This window comes from Pogona vitticeps, chromosome 4 (genome assembly GCF_051106095.1).
Source record: "Pogona vitticeps strain Pit_001003342236 chromosome 4, PviZW2.1, whole genome shotgun sequence".
Classification (NCBI taxonomy): Eukaryota; Metazoa; Chordata; class Lepidosauria; order Squamata; family Agamidae; genus Pogona; species Pogona vitticeps.
This window is the reverse complement of record NC_135786.1, coordinates 86848173-86868058: the sequence shown is the minus strand read 5'-3', so window position 1 is coordinate 86868058 and position 19886 is coordinate 86848173. Positions and strand designations below refer to the sequence as shown.

Here is a 19886-nt window from a genome sequence, read left to right as displayed (position 1 = left end):
CATCAAAAAAGAAAGACAGAACAAACAAGTGAACAAAAGGGTTTCTAGAGTGTACCGTAGATGCCCTTATTGTTGTGTATACCTGTGCTCTTGTTATGTGTTTGCACAGTTGGCTTCAACTGTGGAGTGAAGCCAACTATTTGTGGAGTGAAGCCGCTATTTGTAGAGTGTCACCAAGACCACGGGAAGTAAAAAAGGAACCATTTACATAGGTGATGTTGAAGGAGAGCTTTACAGATAACATTGACTGCCAGAAAGACAAATAAGAATATGATTAGATAGGGATTTGTCTTGCGGTTCGGTCTGTTTTGGAGATGGGCTGGTTTGTTCCTTTTTCTAGCAACTACATGATATATGGGTAGTTGCAAAGCAGTCTGTCCCTTATCTTTGCCTACCTGTACCTTTTTCAGTCGGGGACTACTTTTTTCTTTTTCTTTTTGGTGCTCATAAGATCGCTCTGTTTTAGTTCGGTTCTGGCACGTGTGTCCCAGACTATCACATTGTGCTTAGCCATTGTAGGAACTGAACAGTCATTAATAAATTGAAAACATCCTCCTGTTCTTCTGCAAAGGGGGAGACAGAAGATGATACAAAAGTTTTGTTTTTTTGTTTGAAAGCGCTTGTCATCTAATACTGAACTGGTTGTTTGGCAAGGCAATTCAGCCGTATTTCACCTGGAAATAATACATTTTTTTGAAAGCTTCTTCCTGCTCCCCTACTGAGGGGAGACAGGAAGAGACACATAGGAGGACCTTTTAAAAAATATTTTTGCCTTTTCTCTTTTCTCTGTAAAGGAAAGAACAGCCTAAATTGGGTTGCTTGAGGTACGGTGTGATCTCCTGCCCTGAAACCACCTGATCCACCATGTGGATGCAAGGGTCACCCCAAATGACATACCGTATTTCAAAATGACCCCATTTTGGATGATCTCTTACAGTGGACCCTCTACTTACGGAATTAATCCGTATTGGAATGGTGGCTGCAGGTCGAAAAGTCTGTAGGTCGAGTCTCCATTGACCTACAGTGCCTTGAAAACTTAATATAAGATGGCTTGACTTAATAAAAGAAGCCACAATTTTTAGTTTGTAAGACCTGAACAGAGCTCTTGATGATAGGACTCTTTAGAGATTAATTGATAGGGTCACCATAGTTTGGAATCAGCATAGTGGCACAGAACAACATATCATCAAGATTAAGAATGAATGGGCTGTAAACTGCACCAATGTATTTGTAATACATTATTATCCTAAATGGGAGTGGATAATGCTTGGCCTTCCAGATATTTTTGGCCCACAACTAGAGATGGAGGTATTTGTATACGAATATCCACGCAGAGGCACAGATAACAAGGGTCCACCCCCTGGAGCTAGACCAACCACTCACCATTCCGCCATGGCTGTGGGCTCCAGAGCTCGCGATGGATTAGCCACTCCTGGCAGAAGGCGGGATGATGAGCCTCTCTGCCAGGCCGAAGAGTAGCTAATCCATCGCAAGCTCCGGAGTGATAGGAAGGGATTGCGGAGCCCATGGCAGTGGCAGACAAGTGAGTGGTTGGTCTGGCTCCAGGGGGTCGGACCCTCGTTATCTGCACCTGTGGGGGATATTTGTATACGAATACGAATACAGTACTCCCATCTCTACCCACAATTCCCATTAACCTTAGTTAGCGTAGTCAATGATGAGGAATGATGGTTATTGCAGTCCAAAAAGAACTAGAGGACCACAGTTGCCCAGTTTTTTCCTAAACTAGTATTTAGCTTTTCCCTCATCAGTTTTTAAGAGGACTGTGACTTTTTGTCCATTTTTGTTATATGCTGTTAACCCTGGGATAAAGTAGTTTTTCATGTGTTCAGTTCACTTTTATACTTTGCTTGCAAACGTATTGTCTTCTTTTTTAAAAAAACAACAGATAACCAAGGAACCTCTTCTCTGACTTTGAGCTCAGACCTGTCTTTCCAAAGCACAATAAGGAGAAAAGCGAGAGAGAAGAAAAAGCATGGAGCCATCACTGCAAATGTTGCTGGCACAAAATATGAGATTGGTAAGAAGCTGCATATTTTGCTTATCCTGCAGTTAATTATGCGATAAGAATGAAGAAAAATGAATAGAGCAAAGGAGGTTAGTTAGCTAGCAAAGTTTATAGGTCAAAATATTATAGAATGCATTTCTAGGTAATGAATTTATTTGTTACACAATACTTATCCTTGTCTTCACTTGCTTAGGGGTCTGCCCATTTAATTACACTTCTACCTCCATTGCAGTTCTAGTTTGTTTCAAGATGTTTTTAATAAAAAGTGAGTGTTTCAACCTAGGGATCAGGTTTAGCATCATAAATTCTTGCTGAGTTATGCGGGGTTGAAATGTCATCAGAACTAGAATCGTAGCCCTGGTTCTATAAGAGTTTGTACATTAGCTGAGAAGTGTGCATTAAATGGCCTTTGTTGGATCATTCCAGCTTCTAATATTTAACAAGGCCACTCAGAGTACATTAGGTTCAAGAGTATTTGCCCATTACCCGTTAATTTTACACATGACTTACAAAAGAGCAGAGAACACTAAAAACAAACAACAACAAAAACCCAACAACACCACACACAAACACACACACACACACACACATAACTAAGCTGGAGTTTGGCATTTTGCCTTCTTAATTCAGTCACAAGAAATTAATTTATAGTTTGGGAGCTTATGACAGGGGTGCTATAATCTGTGCTGTCATTAGAATATTCTTTTCATAATTACAGTTCAGAGTAAGAACGTCATTCTCTTGAGAGGTCACGTGGCAACTGTCCAGCGTCTGTGGAAGATATTCAGACAAAGTGAATTGTGACAGGGTCTTCTGATTTCTCTTTTGCTTCATTGTTTGTTTCATACATCACTCTGTCGGGAACTAACACTGATGTGTCCTTGCTGAAAACACAATTTGCTTGCATATCCAGACTTTGCCTTGGGTCATCTATAGCTGTGATGTCTCTCCCTGCTTTGATATTGCAAGTGGAAGGGGTAGAAGAATGGCCAGTTACTATCTGTTGAGATTGAGTAATTCAGAAGAATTGGATAGAGACATCCTGTAAAGCTCTGGATGTACATTGGTATATTCCTATATTAATTTTTATATGTACAGTGGTGCCTCGCACAACAATGTTAATTGGTTCAAAAAAAAACCCGTTCTGTGAAACATCGTTCTGTGAAACACCATTTCCCATAGGAATGCATTGAAAACCGGTTAATCTGTTCCAATTGGAACGGATTGCCGTCCTTAAGCGAAAATCCCCATAGGAAACATCTTTGAGTGAAACGCGGTTCCCCAATTGAAATGCATTGAAGCCGACTCAATGCATTTGAATGGGTTTGCGAAGTCCCAGGGGATAGCTGTGTTAGTCTGTTGCAGCAGAAACCACAAAGAGTCATAAGGTGCTTCAAACACTAACATGTTTCATTTACAAGTTTTTTTGTGGGCTGCAGCTTCCTTTTCAGGTGCTTGGAATATAGTCTCAGCAGGCAGACATGTACATTCATATACATTCATGTATTCAAGCAGGTGGGAGGTGGGGTAATGGAAATGCAAAAGGTTCCAGCAAGAGCATCCAGAAGCATGTGTATCTTCCACTTAGGCCCTGGAAGTGAATCTGAAGAAGTGAATCTGAAGGAGTCCTCTTGGCTCAAAAAAAAGCTTGTGTCATGTGACTCCTGTCACTCTGGTGGGAGATTTCATATTCAGTGCATTGCTGCATTACCTGAAATTAGTGATGCATTTTGAGACAGATTACTCCGAGACCATTTTTGGTTGAGCTAGAGTTCTTACCTTTGGATAGCTATCCTTTGCTTCTAACCAAGCATTATACCAACATAAGAGAGAAATCTGTATTTCTAGAAATTACGTACAGTGACTTGAACTACATGAGCATTCTTAATAATAATTTATGTGGTAATATTGCTCATGACCAAACTATGACAATTAATCAATAGATATCAGGAAGTCTAGGTTCTATAGTGTTCACGTACCAATTTCTCTCTTCTAGTACGGATTGTAATAGAAGAGATGGGGTTTGTGAAGACTCGTGATGACGATGAAACTGCAAATCTCATCTGGAGTGATTGTGCTGTGCAGCAGGAAAAGATTGCAGAACTCCGAAACTACCAGGTGAGAAGACAGCTCCCACTAGGCCTGGGCATCTTGGCTGAGATGCTAACTGACATAGGATGAACTACTTCAAATATGCTCCTGTGGCTTTTTGTTTTACTTCGTATAGTATTAAGCTGATTTTAATTGTTATATTAATGTATCTGTCTGCTGATAGATACATTCTAATGTGGCCTGCCTCTCTTTGTTTTTGTTACTTGATATACTACTGACATATTAAACATGTCATTATTGGCACACTAAACATGTCATTTTGCAGAACATTGGATGGGAGAACTTGTACAGTGGTGCCTTGCTTGACGACGTTAATTCATTCCAGTGAAATCGCTGTAGAGCGAAAACGTTGTCAAATGAAACTAAAAAATCCATTGAAATGCATTGAAAACCCCTCAATGCGTTCCATTGGGCTGAAAACTCACCGTCCAGCGAAGATCCTCCATGGGGCGGCCATTTTTGGTTGCCTGTAAAGCGAAAAATGGCTCCTAAACACAGCGGGGAGCCATTTTGTACATCCGGCGGCCATTTTGAAAACCCGACGATCAGCTGTTTTGATTGTCGTAAAGCGAAAATCGGTTCCCAAAGCAGGGAACCGATCATTGCAAAGCAGGAAAACCCCATTCAAACCATCGTTTTGCGATCGCCAAAGTGATTACAAAAACCTCACCGTCAAGCCGATTTGTCGTTAAATGGGGCAATCGTAAAGCGGGGCACAACTGTACCTAATCATTTTGAACTAGTCAAACCTCCAGCCCTCTGATTTATTGGCCCAAATTCTCTTGCCATGTAATGCCAATATAAATGGCATAACTTTTAGAGGTGAATTGTCACAAGTTAAAAAAATCACTGTAGACATTATCTTCCATGCTGCATTGCAAAAGGTGAGTCATTTATATAGCTATGCAAAAGGTTTTGGGCTATTAAATCTTATGTAGACAAAGCCTGCAATGGCACTGCTTGTGCATGGACTCCAGTTGCATGTTACAGCACTGGTAGATTTTCAATTCAGTGGAAGCTCATTGGATTTTGTCCTTTGATGGCAGAAGAAAAGCATGTTTCCTTCTTCATCATCTTTATCTCCCCTTAATATTTCTGGGGAAACCTCTAAAATATTGAGTCAAGTCTTTTGTATAGGATGCTTTCACACAAAACTGTTTTGCAAGAGAATTGAGAGTACCTGTTCCGTTACTTGATCATTTGTATGTGTTACTGTAATGGTTGCTAATGGACTCAAGAAGAATGTGCAAACCAATTGCTTTTCTGGTCCTTGTGCATCCTTCCCCATCTGCACTTTTTAAAAATGTAGCATCATTTGCACCAGAAAATGAAGAACACTGTGTTCTCAGACCTTCATCTATCGGCTACATACCGAACACGAATTGCCGTAACTGTTCTTCAGCTTAATTCAAATACAAATATACTCTCAAATATGCAGATCCTCTTATATGTCGGTTGCAAATGGAAAACTGCTGCCAGAAGTAGTCAGCCAATACGTGTAATGTTGATCAGTAAGTCTCAGCGGTTTAGGAAGAATTTGAACTGTCCTGTTCCTTCTTGGGCTAGTTAATAATTCTTTTTCTTTCCATTTGTTGCAAACTTATTTTCTTCCTTAAAAAAAACTGATTGTTTGGACCAAACCTAATGGTGCGGAGATCATACAAATGGGGATCAGGAAGACTGAGTTCCAGATCTTTTCATGGGCCTAATGCCTTCAACAAATCTCTGACTCATCTAGGTGTACGAGTAGTATTCTATAAAAGGAGAAATGTAAATAATTCTCAATGTACAATGGATGCAATACCAAATGAAATAAATATTGAGTATAATGATAATTGTAATAATTGCATGTAATTTTGAATTTTATTGACTGATTAATTTATTGTAGGTGTTTTTTATTTATTTATTTATTTATTTATTTATTTAATTTATATCCCACCTATCTAGTCTTGTTAGGACCACTCTAGGCGGCTAACAACATTACAATACAATTATTTTTTCTTTTGCTGTTCATTTTATTTTATAATCTTATTTATTATGTTAGTGTTTTATGATTACTGATTGTGTTTTTGTTCTCTTCTGTACACTGGTAGATGTGGCCTCTGGTCAGATGGCCAATATAAAAGTGTAAATGAATGAATGAGTGAATGAATGAATGAATGAGTTAGTTAGTTAATTAACTAACTCATAATTAATTAAATACTGTCTTGATATTTCCAGATGATATCTAGCATAACTAGTAAAATTCTGTACTTGGTAGCAACTGATTTTATTATAAATTTAAAATATTATTCTGTAATGTTCTTAACTCTCCATATCCTCCTAATATATGTATTCCCTTTCTCTCTCTCTCCCCTCCAGAGAATCAACCATTTCCCAGGAATGGGCGAGATCTGTAGGAAAGATTTCCTAGCAAGGAACATGACCAAGTAATTAGCCTTTTAATGTTTTAAACAATGGAAGAATGATGGTCAGAATACATATTATAAAGTTTGTTTTCATATTTTAAATCTGTTTTCATATTGCGACATTTGGACTAGGATTTGGCCATACAGTGGTGCCTCGCATAGCGAGGTTAATCCGTTCCGGATTAACCTTCGCTATAGCGAAACATCGCTGAACGGGGCAGGAAAAGCCATTGGAACACATTAAACAGTGTTTAATGCGTTCCAATCGGCTCCTTTACTCACCGTTCAGCGATGTTCCGGGATGGCTGGCAGCCATTTTCGCGCCCTCCCCTTGCTTAACGAGGGCGCGAAAACACTGCGCGCGACCATTTTGGGCCATTTTGGGGCTTCCGGCGGCCATTTTGGGCCATTTTGGGGCTTCCGGTGGCCATTTTGGCCGCCGAACAGCTCGTCGTCGGGGCTTCATTTTGCGAAGATCGGTAAGCGAAACGCTTACCGATCTTCGCAAAGCGAGTTTCGCCCTATCTAAAAGTCGTTGAGCCATCGCATTAGCGAACCCAAAAAAGGGATCGCTATGCGATTTCGTCGTTGTACGGTGCGCTCATTAAGTGAGGCGCCACTGTATTCGGTTTTTAGTGGTCTTTTCAGAGAGCCTTCCTTTAGTATCTGCTTGTCATGATGGCTATCTTGAAACTTCTAGATTGAAAGGCTACATTGGGAATAGGTAATAAGCAATAGTGGTACGTGGGCTGTTGCCATCCTAGCTTGTGAATGTAATGGAATTGCCCAGTTATCCACTGCTGGAAATAGGATGCTGAATTAGATGGACTTTTGGTCTTATCTGGCAGGGGTGTTGTCTTCTTGTCAGGACACTGTAATGTTTTCTTGTAGTTTTACTTACAAGGAAAAGAAAAAATGTTTTCAAATTGTTGCGGGGGGGGAGGAAGGGAAGAGGTAGGTTTTAAAAATCTCTCAGCATTGTCTTACTTTCACGGGCACCCAGTGGTTGTGTGTTACACACTTTGTGGTAGAAAGCTTTTGTTTGCAGAAGCCTTGTTTTCATCTTTGCACTCGTGTCAAAATCTGGCACATGGGTTCTTCTTGCATTTCTTTTGCACCAGCTTTTCTGCCATTCATTATAACTTCATTGGATAGGCTTTTTTGGGATGGCTTCCACTAGTTGTTCCACTAGCAGTTGTTCAGCATGAATGGGATAAAAAAAGTGCTTTTTAAAAAAAATAATTAGTAACTTCTGTGCTGCCTGTGTCTCATAAAAGGACTCCAGGCAGCCCACAATAATTTGAATACAGGCAAAGTTGGAAGCATATTAAGTATAAAATTTAAAAACAAATGAACATGCAATACAATATTAGTCATCTAAACACACACATACACTAAAAAGTACAATACCAAGATTTCACGGAGAGTCGAGCACGATGCCCAATGTAGTTATTAAAAGTCTGTTTAAACCAGTGGTGGCGAACCTTTTTTAGGCTTGCGTGCCCAAAATGGGGGGGGGGCAGCGGGTGGCGTGATTGCGGTGGCGATGGACCCGGAAGACCGGAACTGGAAGTGGCGGTTTAAGGGGGAATCATAGCGATGGACCCAGAAGACCCGGAAGTGGTGGTGGAAGTGGGAATCCCGGCTGCAGCTGCCTCATGAGGTTTGGCTGCGCAGGGGGTTGAGGGGGCAGGGGGAGTAGCAACCTATGACTCACGTGCCAGAAGAAAGGGCTCCATGGGCCCGCTGTGGCACGTATGCCATAGGTTCGCCATCACTGGTTTCAACAAAGTATAAAAGGAAATTTCTTTAGCTGCCACTGGAAGGACAGACATCCAACCTAGCGGAGAGTATTCCACAACCTGGGAGTAGTCACAGAAAGGACCCTCTCTCTCAGACATCCTGGCTAGCACAGCTAGTGGTGAAGGCTTCTGGGAGTTTTAGGCCAAGAACATCTGGGGACCCAAGGTTGAGAGCCACTGGTTAAGATGGTGCATTATTTAGGCTCTCAAGGCCTAGCTTTATTAAATTGCTTTTGGAATTCTTTAATGTAAAACTGTGTCATAAGTGAGAATAGAGGCATGTAGTGTAAAGACAGAAAGCATTTGGTAGGAGAGCTAACTTAGGAGTGAGCTATTCATTGTCACTACCAGCAACATCATAATCTATAAAAGCCTAATTTCACAGAACAAGAGAGCAAGAAAAGAAAGTGCCTACCTGCAGCCACACTTGTGCTGCATTGTTTAACGTTATTTTCAAGTGAGCGTACTATAGAAGTGGCAAAACAAGTTCCCTCTCTTCTTTAGGTCTAATAATGTCTAGAGGCATCTTGATGACAGAAAAAGGGAATCGTGACATGATGGTGGTACATATGAGAACACCAGCTAAGAAAATTAGATTTGGCAACAAGTTGTCTTACTTCATATTTTTGAAGCTCTCTTCCCATTTCCATTTATCATAAAAAGTTAATATGTTCTGACATGGAGTTGAAAGCCATAAGAAAAATAAGGCAGTAGATGTGCCTGGACTGTCGTAATCTGTTGTAGTCAGTCTGTTTGTTTCTGGTACCTGCTTTGATTTGTGCCTTTTGCAGAGAGAGTGTTCCATTGCTAGAGGACATGTAATCCAATCTACAAGATACAGTATTACGAGAGAACAGATATTTCAACAAGCTTCCATGTATCATCTGTGTTGCCTCTGTGAGGTCTCATGGAAGGGCTACCAAGCAGGAATGGGGGAGAATTTCATTTCTGTTCATTTAAAAAACAAACAAACAGAAACAAAAAAACAAGACATCAATGTTCAAATCACACATGTGGGACAAAAATCTGAATGTGCAAAAACAAAAAACTGACAGGTGTTCCTACTCCTACTGGGAATCAAGAGATAGATGAGACATCTGAGTAAGAGGAGAGGTTCTGAAGAAACAAATATTGCCAGCAATGTTTTGGAGTTTCTGATGATAATCAGGATTATGCCTAGGGTGTTTAATAGGGAAAGCATGTGCTTGGGCACTGAGGCTTAGTCCAGTATGAAAGTTGAGCCTAAGTTCTATACAGGCCCTTGGCTAATAATTGAAGATGAGGAGTAAAATCTCATCCCTCAGGTTTTGATGCTTCTAAATACTGTATGTGCTTTTGTATGCTTATGTTCATTTTGAAAGGGTAGGCCTTCTCTCAGTCCGAAATGGTAAGAGTGTTTTTCCCTTCAGTGGTGTTCCAAAATCAAGAGAGAGGAATTCAATTAGTCAGTGCTGAGATTCTGTCAAGGAAGGGTGATATCAGGGGAAAATAGAAAGTGCCACACAGAGAGGATGATGGCTTCTCCACATGCTATCTTTAAGGTTAATGGGATTTTCCACCCTGGGTCCTGATTAAGAAGCAGAATCACTTAAATGAATCAGCACCAGTGGGTCCTGAATTAGAAACAACAGGTGTACTACCAAGCATGCACTATGTGCTCATACTTAGAAATAAAATGAAAACATGAAGAATATAATTTTACCAACAACCTTAAAATATTATTTTGGCTTTGGGCCTATGAAGAATTTAGGTTTGGTTACTGGGCCAGGATTCAGTATTAGAGCGGATGCAAAATAGTCATAATCCTTGGCATCTTCATGTAGGGGCCAAAAAGTACTGCTGGCAGTGTCCATATGAAACCATGTAAGTTCCTAATAAGCTTGTTGTGTTAAGCATGTCCATAGCTTGATGACTAGCATACACAAACCAACAAGAGATTTTGTATTCCCACAAACCCAATACTCACAGTGAGGACGCTTCAGGGAATCATCTAATAAGGGGGGTAATCCAGTAATGTGCATGAAGGATTGAACCAACCCTTTATTTCTGTGAAGGAATACTTGTGTCTGTTTGCAGTGTCTTTGCTGAATTAAGGGTATGTCTCTCCCCATTCCAAATGGGGTTGCCGAGTTGCCAGACGAAGACATAGTATGATTATGTTTATATTTAGGGTACCTTCACATTAACATTTTTGGGGAGTACAGTACTGTATAATGATTCTAAAATAATACGCATCATGTGAATTATGCTTTTCTGTAAGTGTTTCATTGTGTAATTAGCTAGTTGCTTTTGTAACTGGCTATCTATTGTACCAAGGCCTTGATGTTTTTGGCTCCGGTCCTGCATTTGCAGCTGTGCTTGGCAATTTTTTCCCCAGCTTCTGTAACTAAGCTGAGCAATTAGAGGCACCTCACTACTCCCATGGTAGGAGTACAGTATCATCAAAGCTCTTAGGTTTATGTTTGCTTTCTGTTTATTACACCCTGTTTTAGGATAACACTACATCTGTGCTGCTGAAAGTTAGAAAGTATCCCTTATTAAATCTGTTTCTCCACAAATTCTTATTTCAATAGCTCAAAGTCAGGGTGCATTAATATCCAAGTTGTCAGAGGAGTTTTAGCATATACAGTACAGCAGAGGTCCAGCATGTTGTTCTCTGTGGCACGTTTAAAGGGAGAGAGTGGATGGAACTTGCTAAGCTCCATGGGAACTATAAGAGTTTATGGAACTGAATACAATGGTGCCTCGCTTTACGACGTTAATTCGTTCCAGCGAAATTGCTATAGAGCGAAAATGTCGTAAAGCAAAATAAAAATGCCCATTGAAATGCATTGAAACCCGTTCAATGCGTTCCAATGGGCTGAAAACTCACCGTCCAGCGAAGATCCTCCATAGGGGCAGCCATTTTTGTTGCCTGTGCAACGAGGAATCTGTCCCTAAGCAAAGCGGGGGGCCATTTTCTTCAGCCGGCGGCCATTTTGAAACCCGACGATCAGCTGTTTTTGATCGTCGTAAAGCGAAAAATGGTTCCTGAAGCAGGGAACCGATCATCGCAAAGCGGAAAAACCCCATTCAGACCATCATCGCAAAAACCTCACCATCAAGCGGATTTGTCGTTAAACGGGGTAATTGTAAAGCGGGGCATGACTGTAGTTTTTGAGAGCCACCATGTACAGAGCCGAATGAGCAGAGAGACTACCACCTCCACAATCCTTTGCAGTTCCCATGGAGCTTAGCAAGTCCTACCTACCCTCTTCCTTTGCAGTGGCTGCAGAGAAGTTAGTTGTAATGGTGTGAAAATCCAGTGGCTGTAAAAAGGCTTGAGGAAGCATTGGCCCTCCAGATGTTTAGATTTCCATTTACAGAACTTCCAGTCAGCATTGGAAGAAATCTTGGAGCTCACGGTTGACCAGCTTTCCCATAAAGAAAGGAGTAAAATAAATGGTAAACAATTTAATTAATTGTACATACAAAAACATGAAAAATGAGAACATGAAAAATATTTGAACAAATAAGGAGATAAAAACATACAGATGAATGTATATACCTTTTTTGGGATCTTGCTTTGCTAAATATGGACATACGCTGGTATGTTACTAAATGTTTTGTGGTGATAATGCATATTGTAAATTTGTTTTGGCATACAGCCCTTTTGGTTCCTGTGGAACATTTAGACTGCAATGCAGTATATATTTATTTGGGATTCACTCTCATTGAATTAAGTGGAAATTTCTCCTGAGTAAACATGCTAAGCCTCTAGCTCTTAGTGCAAGAAAAAAATGGGCATAATCTTGTGTTTCTAGGTGTAGCATTCTGTCCAGGCAACAAGAATTTCACAGTTTGATTGTGCAAATCAGTTGCACAGTTTCTGTTTCAACCAACTGCGCAATGTGCCTTTAGAAGTTCTTTGTGAATAGCATATCTGCCCTGATGTAATAAGCACTACCACTTTCGTAATGTTGAATTATGAAGGAATAGTTACTCAACAGGATTGCAGCTAATCAAATGCTGTTTATACTTCAAAGTACAAAAAAAGATCCTCTGTCGCATTGACTATTTTTGTTTTGTTTCAGAATGATAAAATCTCAGCCTCAAGAGTATAGCTTTATTCCTCGAACATGGATTTTCCCAGCAGAGTATACACAATTCCAGAATTATGTTAAAGAACTCAAGAGAAAACGCAGACAGAAAACATTCATAGTAAAGCCAGCTAATGGTGCAATGGGACATGGGTATGAGAAATACAAATAATGCTGAATTGTGTTTCTTGCTGCTTCTCTTAGTGTGTATTATATAATCCATTATGGAGTTTCTTTTATGTGGGAATGTAACAGGTAAATTCAGTAATTACAACATTGTTAAATATGCTGTTCATGTAATGATAAAATGTTTAAAAAATCTACTTTCAAATAGTGGACACAATTTGTTTGGTCTTTTCTCCAGGTGCTAATCCATTAATATGGGGATTTATATTTATTAATACAAATCTTGACTGTGTTTCTCATATTGTGAATGTAGGTGTGTACAACATCAGAACAGTAAATGACAGTTTCTTTAAACAGACGAGAAGAAGAAAAAAAAATCTAATTTAAATATGAGTTTGTAAAGAGAAAACTTTAACAGGTCAGGATCGTTTGGATCCTAGGTGCTGAAAGCATAGCTGATGGTGCCCACAGGAGATACCACTGCAGGAAATATCACATGAATTGAAATGCTGATATAAATTCTTCCTAATTTTACTGTGACCCATCAGCTACTCTTAAGTGTATGATCTCTCACTGTGACAGTGCAGCCACATACGGAAGGCATACTCATAGTACGTGAAGGTTTCAGTGTAATTTTAATGGGTTTGTTTTTTGCTCAAGTTGAAAAGTGGATGGTTTATTTAAATGCATGGTAGCACTATATGACATGGCTTATAGGCTGCATGTGGCCTGGGTTAAGCATCCCTGATCCTTGAGTTGATCGAAGCTGATGGAAGTAGAAATTCGGCAGAATTTGGAAAGTCCACACATTTTCCAGCTTTGGCACAGAAGTCCAAGCAACGTGCCCTCTAATTTTCAGCCCCGCCAGGCTCTGCTTCTCCCTTGCATGACTTTGCCCCTGTGTACCCGCATGACTCCGCCTCTCCCATGCAGCAGGTTCTGTTGCAACCAAAGGGGCTGGAAATGATTGCTGCATGGAGGAGGAGGTGCTGTGCGGAGGGAGGTGGAGTCAAGTGTGCATGCAGGCGTATGCCTTAGATGGAACCTTGAGTCCAAGTATGTTAGGTCTGATGCACATGCATCTGTATCGATACAATCATGATCCAGATTAGTTAGAACTGAAACTGAATTACTGAGTGTTTGCTTACTTTCAACGTTTTAAATTTACTTTCCTGATTTTCATTAGGATCTCTCTGACAAGAAATGCAGAAAAGTTACATCCTCAAGAACACCTAATAGTCCAGGAGTACCTTGACAAACCCTTTCTTATGGAAGGCTACAAATTTGATTTAAGAATCTACATTTTGGTGACTTCTTGTGATCCATTAAAAATATTTTTGTATCATGATGGTCTAGTGAGAATGGGTACAGAGAAGTATAATCCCCCCAATGATTCAAATCTGGTAAGTAGATATTAAGTAGATATATTTATGGCTACAGTTTTGATTGAATTGAGGAATGTTGGTTTTCCAGTATATTACTCAGATGAGATCTGAACAAAAGATAAAGATAAAGGGAAAAGATTTATCATCTGCATCTGCATGTCTTTAATTCTTTCTCTCCAGAGAACACCTGTAGTAATGGAAAATAGATGCTCTGTTTTATTTGTTGTGCATATACACACTTTCTTTTATTTAGCTGCTATTTATACAAGTCTGCAAAAGCAAGCAACCAATAAAAGCATTAATTCATCAAGGTATCTGTATTGCTATAAAACTGTATGTAGGATGCATTCATGTGTTGTTTTAAGGGTCATATTTATCAGATAATTCCAGATCCTTTAAAGGTCTACTTTGAGGTCCAATCGATAACATAGAAGTCAGAAGAAAAGAATGTAAGAATATCCCTGCTGGATGAGACCAAAGGTCTATCTAGTCTAGCATTTTGTTTCTCACAGTGGCCAGCCAGAGTCCTGAGGGAAGCCTACAGGCAAGGTAAATGAGAGCAATAACCTTCTCCCAATCTTGTTCCCAGAGACGAGTATTGGGAGAGATGGTGCAACTGGAGATAGCATATACAGTGGGACCTCGACTTACAAACGTCCCTACCTACAAACATTTCCACTTAAGAACGGCTTCGGTCACAAAAGTTGGCATTGACTTGCGAACGGAGCCTTGACCTACAAACGAAAAAAGGCAGGGGAAAAGAGTGGGAAATTCAAATTTCCCACCCTTTTCCCCTGCCTTTTTCCTTCAGATGTTGAGGCTCCATTCGCAAGTCGATGCTAATTTTTGCGAACGGAGCGATTGGTGCCTTCGGAGGTCTCCAAGGACTTTCCCCCTGACATCGGAGGAAGCCCTTTGAGACCTCCGAAGGCAAAAAGGCAGGGGGACAGGGCTGGAAATTCAGATTCCCCCTGCCTTTTTGCCTTTTCTCTTCCCTCAGAATGCATTGATCGGTTTTCAGTGCATTCCTATGGGAAATGGTGCTTCGACTTAAGGACATTTCGACGTAAGAATCCAGTCCCAATACGGATTAAGTTCTTAAGTTGAGGTACCACTGTATAGCCATCATCATTGGAAGCCACTGTTAGCCGTATCTTCCATGAGTCTGTTTCATCTGTTTTTACAGCTGTTCAGGTTGGCAGTCATCACCAACTTTATGTGATGGCAAACTTCATTGTTGATGTGTTTTGTGAAGAAACACTTCCTTTTATTTATTTTGAATCTGCCACCATTTGTCATTGGTGTTGACCCTGGATTCTAAGTAGTGCAGGAAAGGGATTGAAAATCCCTTTTTATTGACTTTCACCACAATGTTTGTAATTTCATACAGTTTTAGAAAGCTTCCTTCACATTTTTTTTTCTACACGGAAATGCCCCATACCTTGTAAACCTTGTGAGTTGCTGTAGTTCCCTGATCATTCTAGAGGCCTTTTAAAGCTCTGTGTCCTTTTCCTTGACCATTAAATGAATGTACAAATTCAATTTATTGTTTAGCACATAGTCTATGGCAAATTAGACAATATAAATAAAATAACAAAATACCGTAGAGTAAAACAAAATTTGAATTCAGCAAATTTCCCCTGCACCCTTTCTGATATCTGCAGCTCAAAGAAGCCTTCCCTTTCTTTTTCTGTTAGAACCAGCTGTATATGCATCTGACCAACTACTCTGTGAATAAGCATAATGAACATTTTGAACGGGATGAAACAGAAGATAAAGGCAGTAAGCGCTCTATAAAGTGGTTTACTGAGTTTCTGCAAACAAATCACCTTGACGTTTCCAAATTCTGGAATGATATTTCAGTAAGAAAAAAACTAATATGCAATAACTGTTTTTATGTTTATGTTGGCATATTAACAGTACTCCACATCTCTCAATTTGGAATGGAATACAGTGTGATTTCTAATGCACAAATCGGCAGTGAATACTTCCTTTTATTTATTTTGAACAAGACGTATTTACCTACAATGTTTATGTTGTTAAATTATTAGAAGGCAAACTCTGATACTGTCTTTAGGTGAAGTCTGGTTCCTTGGGAGCAAGACTTTTGCATGTGTTGAATGTGGAAAATTGACAAAAATCCAGATTGTTCCAGACCCGGGTGGGGGTGGGGGTGGGGATGAACAAAATAGCTAGAATAGTTTGGCAGTACTAAATCCCTAAATTTAATTTTTTCCTATGCTTTTGTGATTTAGAGCGAAACACCCATCAGATAAATTATTGACTTCTGCATGATCGGTCTTTTTTTTCTGTCTTTGAATAAGCTTTAATATCTTTCTGTGTTCTTAAATAATAAATGGTATAAATAATGATGCCTCCCTTGCTAACCTTACTTTCTGCCCAATCCCCCAGGAATTAGTGGTAAAGACACTAATAGTAGCAGAGCCACATGTCCTTCACGCTTACCGTATGTGTAGACCAGGGCAGTCTCCAGGAAGTGACAGTGTTTGCTTTGAAGTTCTTGGGTTTGACATTCTACTGGACAGAAGACTCAAGCCATGGCTCCTAGAGGTAAGCTGCTTACAGAATCACTTAAATCAGTTTGCCATAATATGAAGGAAACATAATCAACATCTTGTCTATTTAGTGGATGGAAGGGATGGAAGAGAAGTAGTAAAATGTCATTCAGAATGGATTACAGTTGTGTCTGGCTGCTAGTTCATATATTATCCAGAAGGGAAAGAGGAATCTTATTGCCTGCTTGCATTCACAGATCATTAAGATAAACAAAAAATTAAAACATGATACACAAACCATTAAAAACTTATTAAACATGGAAATATTAAAACTGTAATACAAAAGGTTAAACATGTCAAAGCATTAAAAAAAAAGATAGTAACAAGGATACAAAAGGCAGCAAGGGTGGGTCATCTAGCTATGTGAAATTAGATACAATCAAGAAGCCTGTTTGATAACGAATGTTTTCAGTTGCTGCCAAAAGGAGAGGAGACTGGGGGCCAGTTTGGCCTCACAGGGGAGAGCATACCATAATCTCTGTGCAGCCACCAAGAAGGGCCTCTGTTGGGTCCCTTTCAAACAGGCCTGTAAAGGTGATGAGACTGAGAGGAGGGCCTCCCCAGAAGATTTTTAAGACTAGAAGAGGCCTACATGGGACAATACGGTCTGTAAGAATCATTGTAATTCTGTATACCAATTGCTGGGAAGGTGGGAAGCTCTGTTGCCTTGTGGGTCTCCCAGAAGCCTGTGGCTGGCCATTGTGGGAGGCAGGAACCTGGAGTGTATTTGCCATTGGTCTGATCCAGAAGGGCTTTTCTGAGGGTCCCCAAAGAATGTGCAAGCAGTTAAACTTTTGCCACCTCCGGGTTTAATACAATGTCTGGTGACACATGTGGATGCTATCCACAGTATGTTCTGGAGCATACAAATTTCTCTACATGTCATGGAAGCAAATCCCACTTCATGCATAGAAGCAGCAAGGAAAGAAGCAAATATTATTTGTATTGTGTCCTTTCCTGCCTTATGTCTGGCTTTACAATCTGCTCCATGGGCTAATTGGATGTTACTTTCCAAACCTGATAATAAGAGAGGACGTTTCACAAATTCCACACCTGTTTCTTATGCACAGTCTGAAAGGGCAGCAATTTTTATTATTTTAAAAATAAATACATGTCCAGGACTTGAAAATTTTTAGAATGTCTCACCAATCAGTCAAAAATTTCACCAGTAAGCATGACCATACTATATCCTTGCAATTTATGTTAACAAATTTAAACTAGGCACTTGTTCACTTTTATTTCTATGTAACAATGCAAACCCCAAAATAAATATACCCTCAGACCTGGGTTGCATTATTACCTGTGTGCCTGTGGGATCATGAAGCTTGTATTTTGAATGCCTTTCTTTTGAATGTCTCCAGCAAAAATAAAAATGAAAGCAAAAGCGCCCGGCCTCTTAAGGAGCCACAGTTCCCTCCCACCCAGGATATGTCCTCATTCGTTTTAAATTGGGAGCAGGAAATCTCCATATTCTCCAGCATGGGACTATGCTACATTCTCCTGCATAGCTATATATCTATGTGCTGCTTGAACTCCCTTCTTGCAAGAAGAGGCTGTTTTACTTTTGCAATGAGAGGGGGGAGGGGAGGACTGCAGGATCATTGAGAGAGAGAGACGGGCAGAGGGTAAGGAGGAAGGGAGGGAGGGAGCTGTGGCTCATCAAGCGCCTTTTTTTCACTTGTCACATATGAGTGGACAAGTGCATTTTTCAAGCCCTCTACATGTCTATCTTTCAAGAGGAAAAAATCATTATGATATAAAGTACTGTACACAAAAATTTAGGAACCAAAAGAAAACAAGAATAAACTTGAAAATAGAAAGTTGTGATCTGTTTTTGTGATAAAGTCTGCTTGTATAACATCACTTATAATAGAACCACCTTATCGCTGACTTTCATAAGTTTCTGGAGTGCATCAGAGAGCACAAAGGAGGTGGATGAAATGTTACTGAGTTTTGTCAGGGCTCACAGGATCTCTGTTGGTTCTACAGCTTGGGTCCAGGCTACCTGAAAGACCGTATCTCCCCATATGAACCTTCTCAATGGTAAAGATAACCAGAGGAGGCCCTCCACTCAGTCCCATTGCCACCGCAGGCATTGTTGATGGGAACATGAGAGAGGCCTCCCAGGTTATGGAATGTTCTTTCTTGGGAGGTCAGCCCCCCCCCCCTTTTATCCTTCCACCGACAGCTGAAGACCCACCTCTTCAGGCAGGTTTTTAGCAATCACGACTGAGTCCTTGAATGCCATGTCCTTAGTTAAGAGAGTTTTTAATGTTTTATATGTTTTAATCATTCAATGCCTGATTGGATGAGTGAATACTATGAGTTTTAGGAGGGGCTTGGGGATTTAGGGATTGTTATGAGGGTGTGTGTGTGTGTTTTTGGTCTGGTCTCTGAGTGTTCTTTGTGAGTTTCGTTGTTTGTGTATACGGTGTATATATGTTCAATGACAATAAATTGAATATTATTTTAATCAGTTTTATACTTTAATTGTTTTTAATGTATAACTATTGAGTTTTTAATTCTAGCCCTTTCAATACAGTAAATTGTCTTAAGTCTCCTTCTGGGCAGCCTGTAAATAAGACAAACAGATAGATAGAAAGAAAAATAGCTAGATAGATGTCTCTTTTTAAGAATAGGATCGGAAGGGACAGGGAGGCTGGACTAAAATTATGGAGAAGCCCAAGACTTGTACCTCACTCCTAATGGATTTCTAAGTGGATTCTGAAGTTCAAGGCCCAGTCAAACTGGCCTTCAGAAGTTCATCGGATGACGTAATTGAGCTGGCTTAAAATTCAAAGATGTTTCAGAAGTGGAACTTGCTGGCAATGAGGGGTAATGTGGGAAACTATTGAGTAACAGGCCAATAGGAAGGCTTTTCAAATCTGAGAAGAGCTAAAAACCCTGTGCTTGTCTGCATGTAGTAAGCTTTCCTGGATTATGGCACAGATTCTTAAAAATTGGCCATAAAATATTCTTGAATGCAGAATCATAGCCACCTGCACTTGGGAGTGTTCCGAATTCTAAGGACAAAGCAGAGATAACATCCTCCCCTCCAAGTTACACTACCTTGACCTCTTGCTTCCTAAATGTTCCAGAGAAATGCCAATTTCTAATAAAGGCTTGCATTGTCTTTTACTGGTGAGCTATCTTGCACCATCTAGTGGATCAAAAGTGAAAACACCCCTCTTTTTTCCTTGCTGTCAAACTTGTTTCATCCATAAGTTTTGGTGGGGAATAGCATTATTTTAATTAACTTAATGCATCAATAACAATATTTGTTCATCAAGATGCAGTCTTGGGGCTGCATATTTTTCTTTACACTATGTGTCTTTTTCAGATAGCTGGCTACTGCCAGCAACCTTCAAA

The 19886-nt window shown here is 40.0% G+C and overlaps 1 protein-coding gene across 9 annotated transcripts in view; it reads left to right on the top strand.

Moving 5' to 3' along the window:
• The window catches only part of TTLL7 (tubulin tyrosine ligase like 7), a 114044-nt gene that overhangs the window by 33990 nt on the left and 60168 nt on the right, over window positions 1-19886 (top strand). For all 9 annotated transcript variants that reach the window (XR_013544496.1, XM_072997875.2, XM_078392191.1 and 6 more), the window contains exons 3-9: window positions 1910-2041; window positions 4026-4147; window positions 6503-6570; window positions 12425-12583; window positions 13743-13959; window positions 15639-15803; window positions 16354-16512. Coding sequence is in view for 8 of the 9 variants with exons in the window: in XM_072997875.2 (XP_072853976.2) it covers window positions 1910-2041; window positions 4026-4147; window positions 6503-6570; window positions 12425-12583; window positions 13743-13959; window positions 15639-15803; window positions 16354-16512 (1022 nt within the window). In the remaining variant the exon portion in view is untranslated. The remainder of the gene's footprint in view (window positions 1-1909; window positions 2042-4025; window positions 4148-6502; window positions 6571-12424; window positions 12584-13742; window positions 13960-15638; window positions 15804-16353; window positions 16513-19886) is intronic.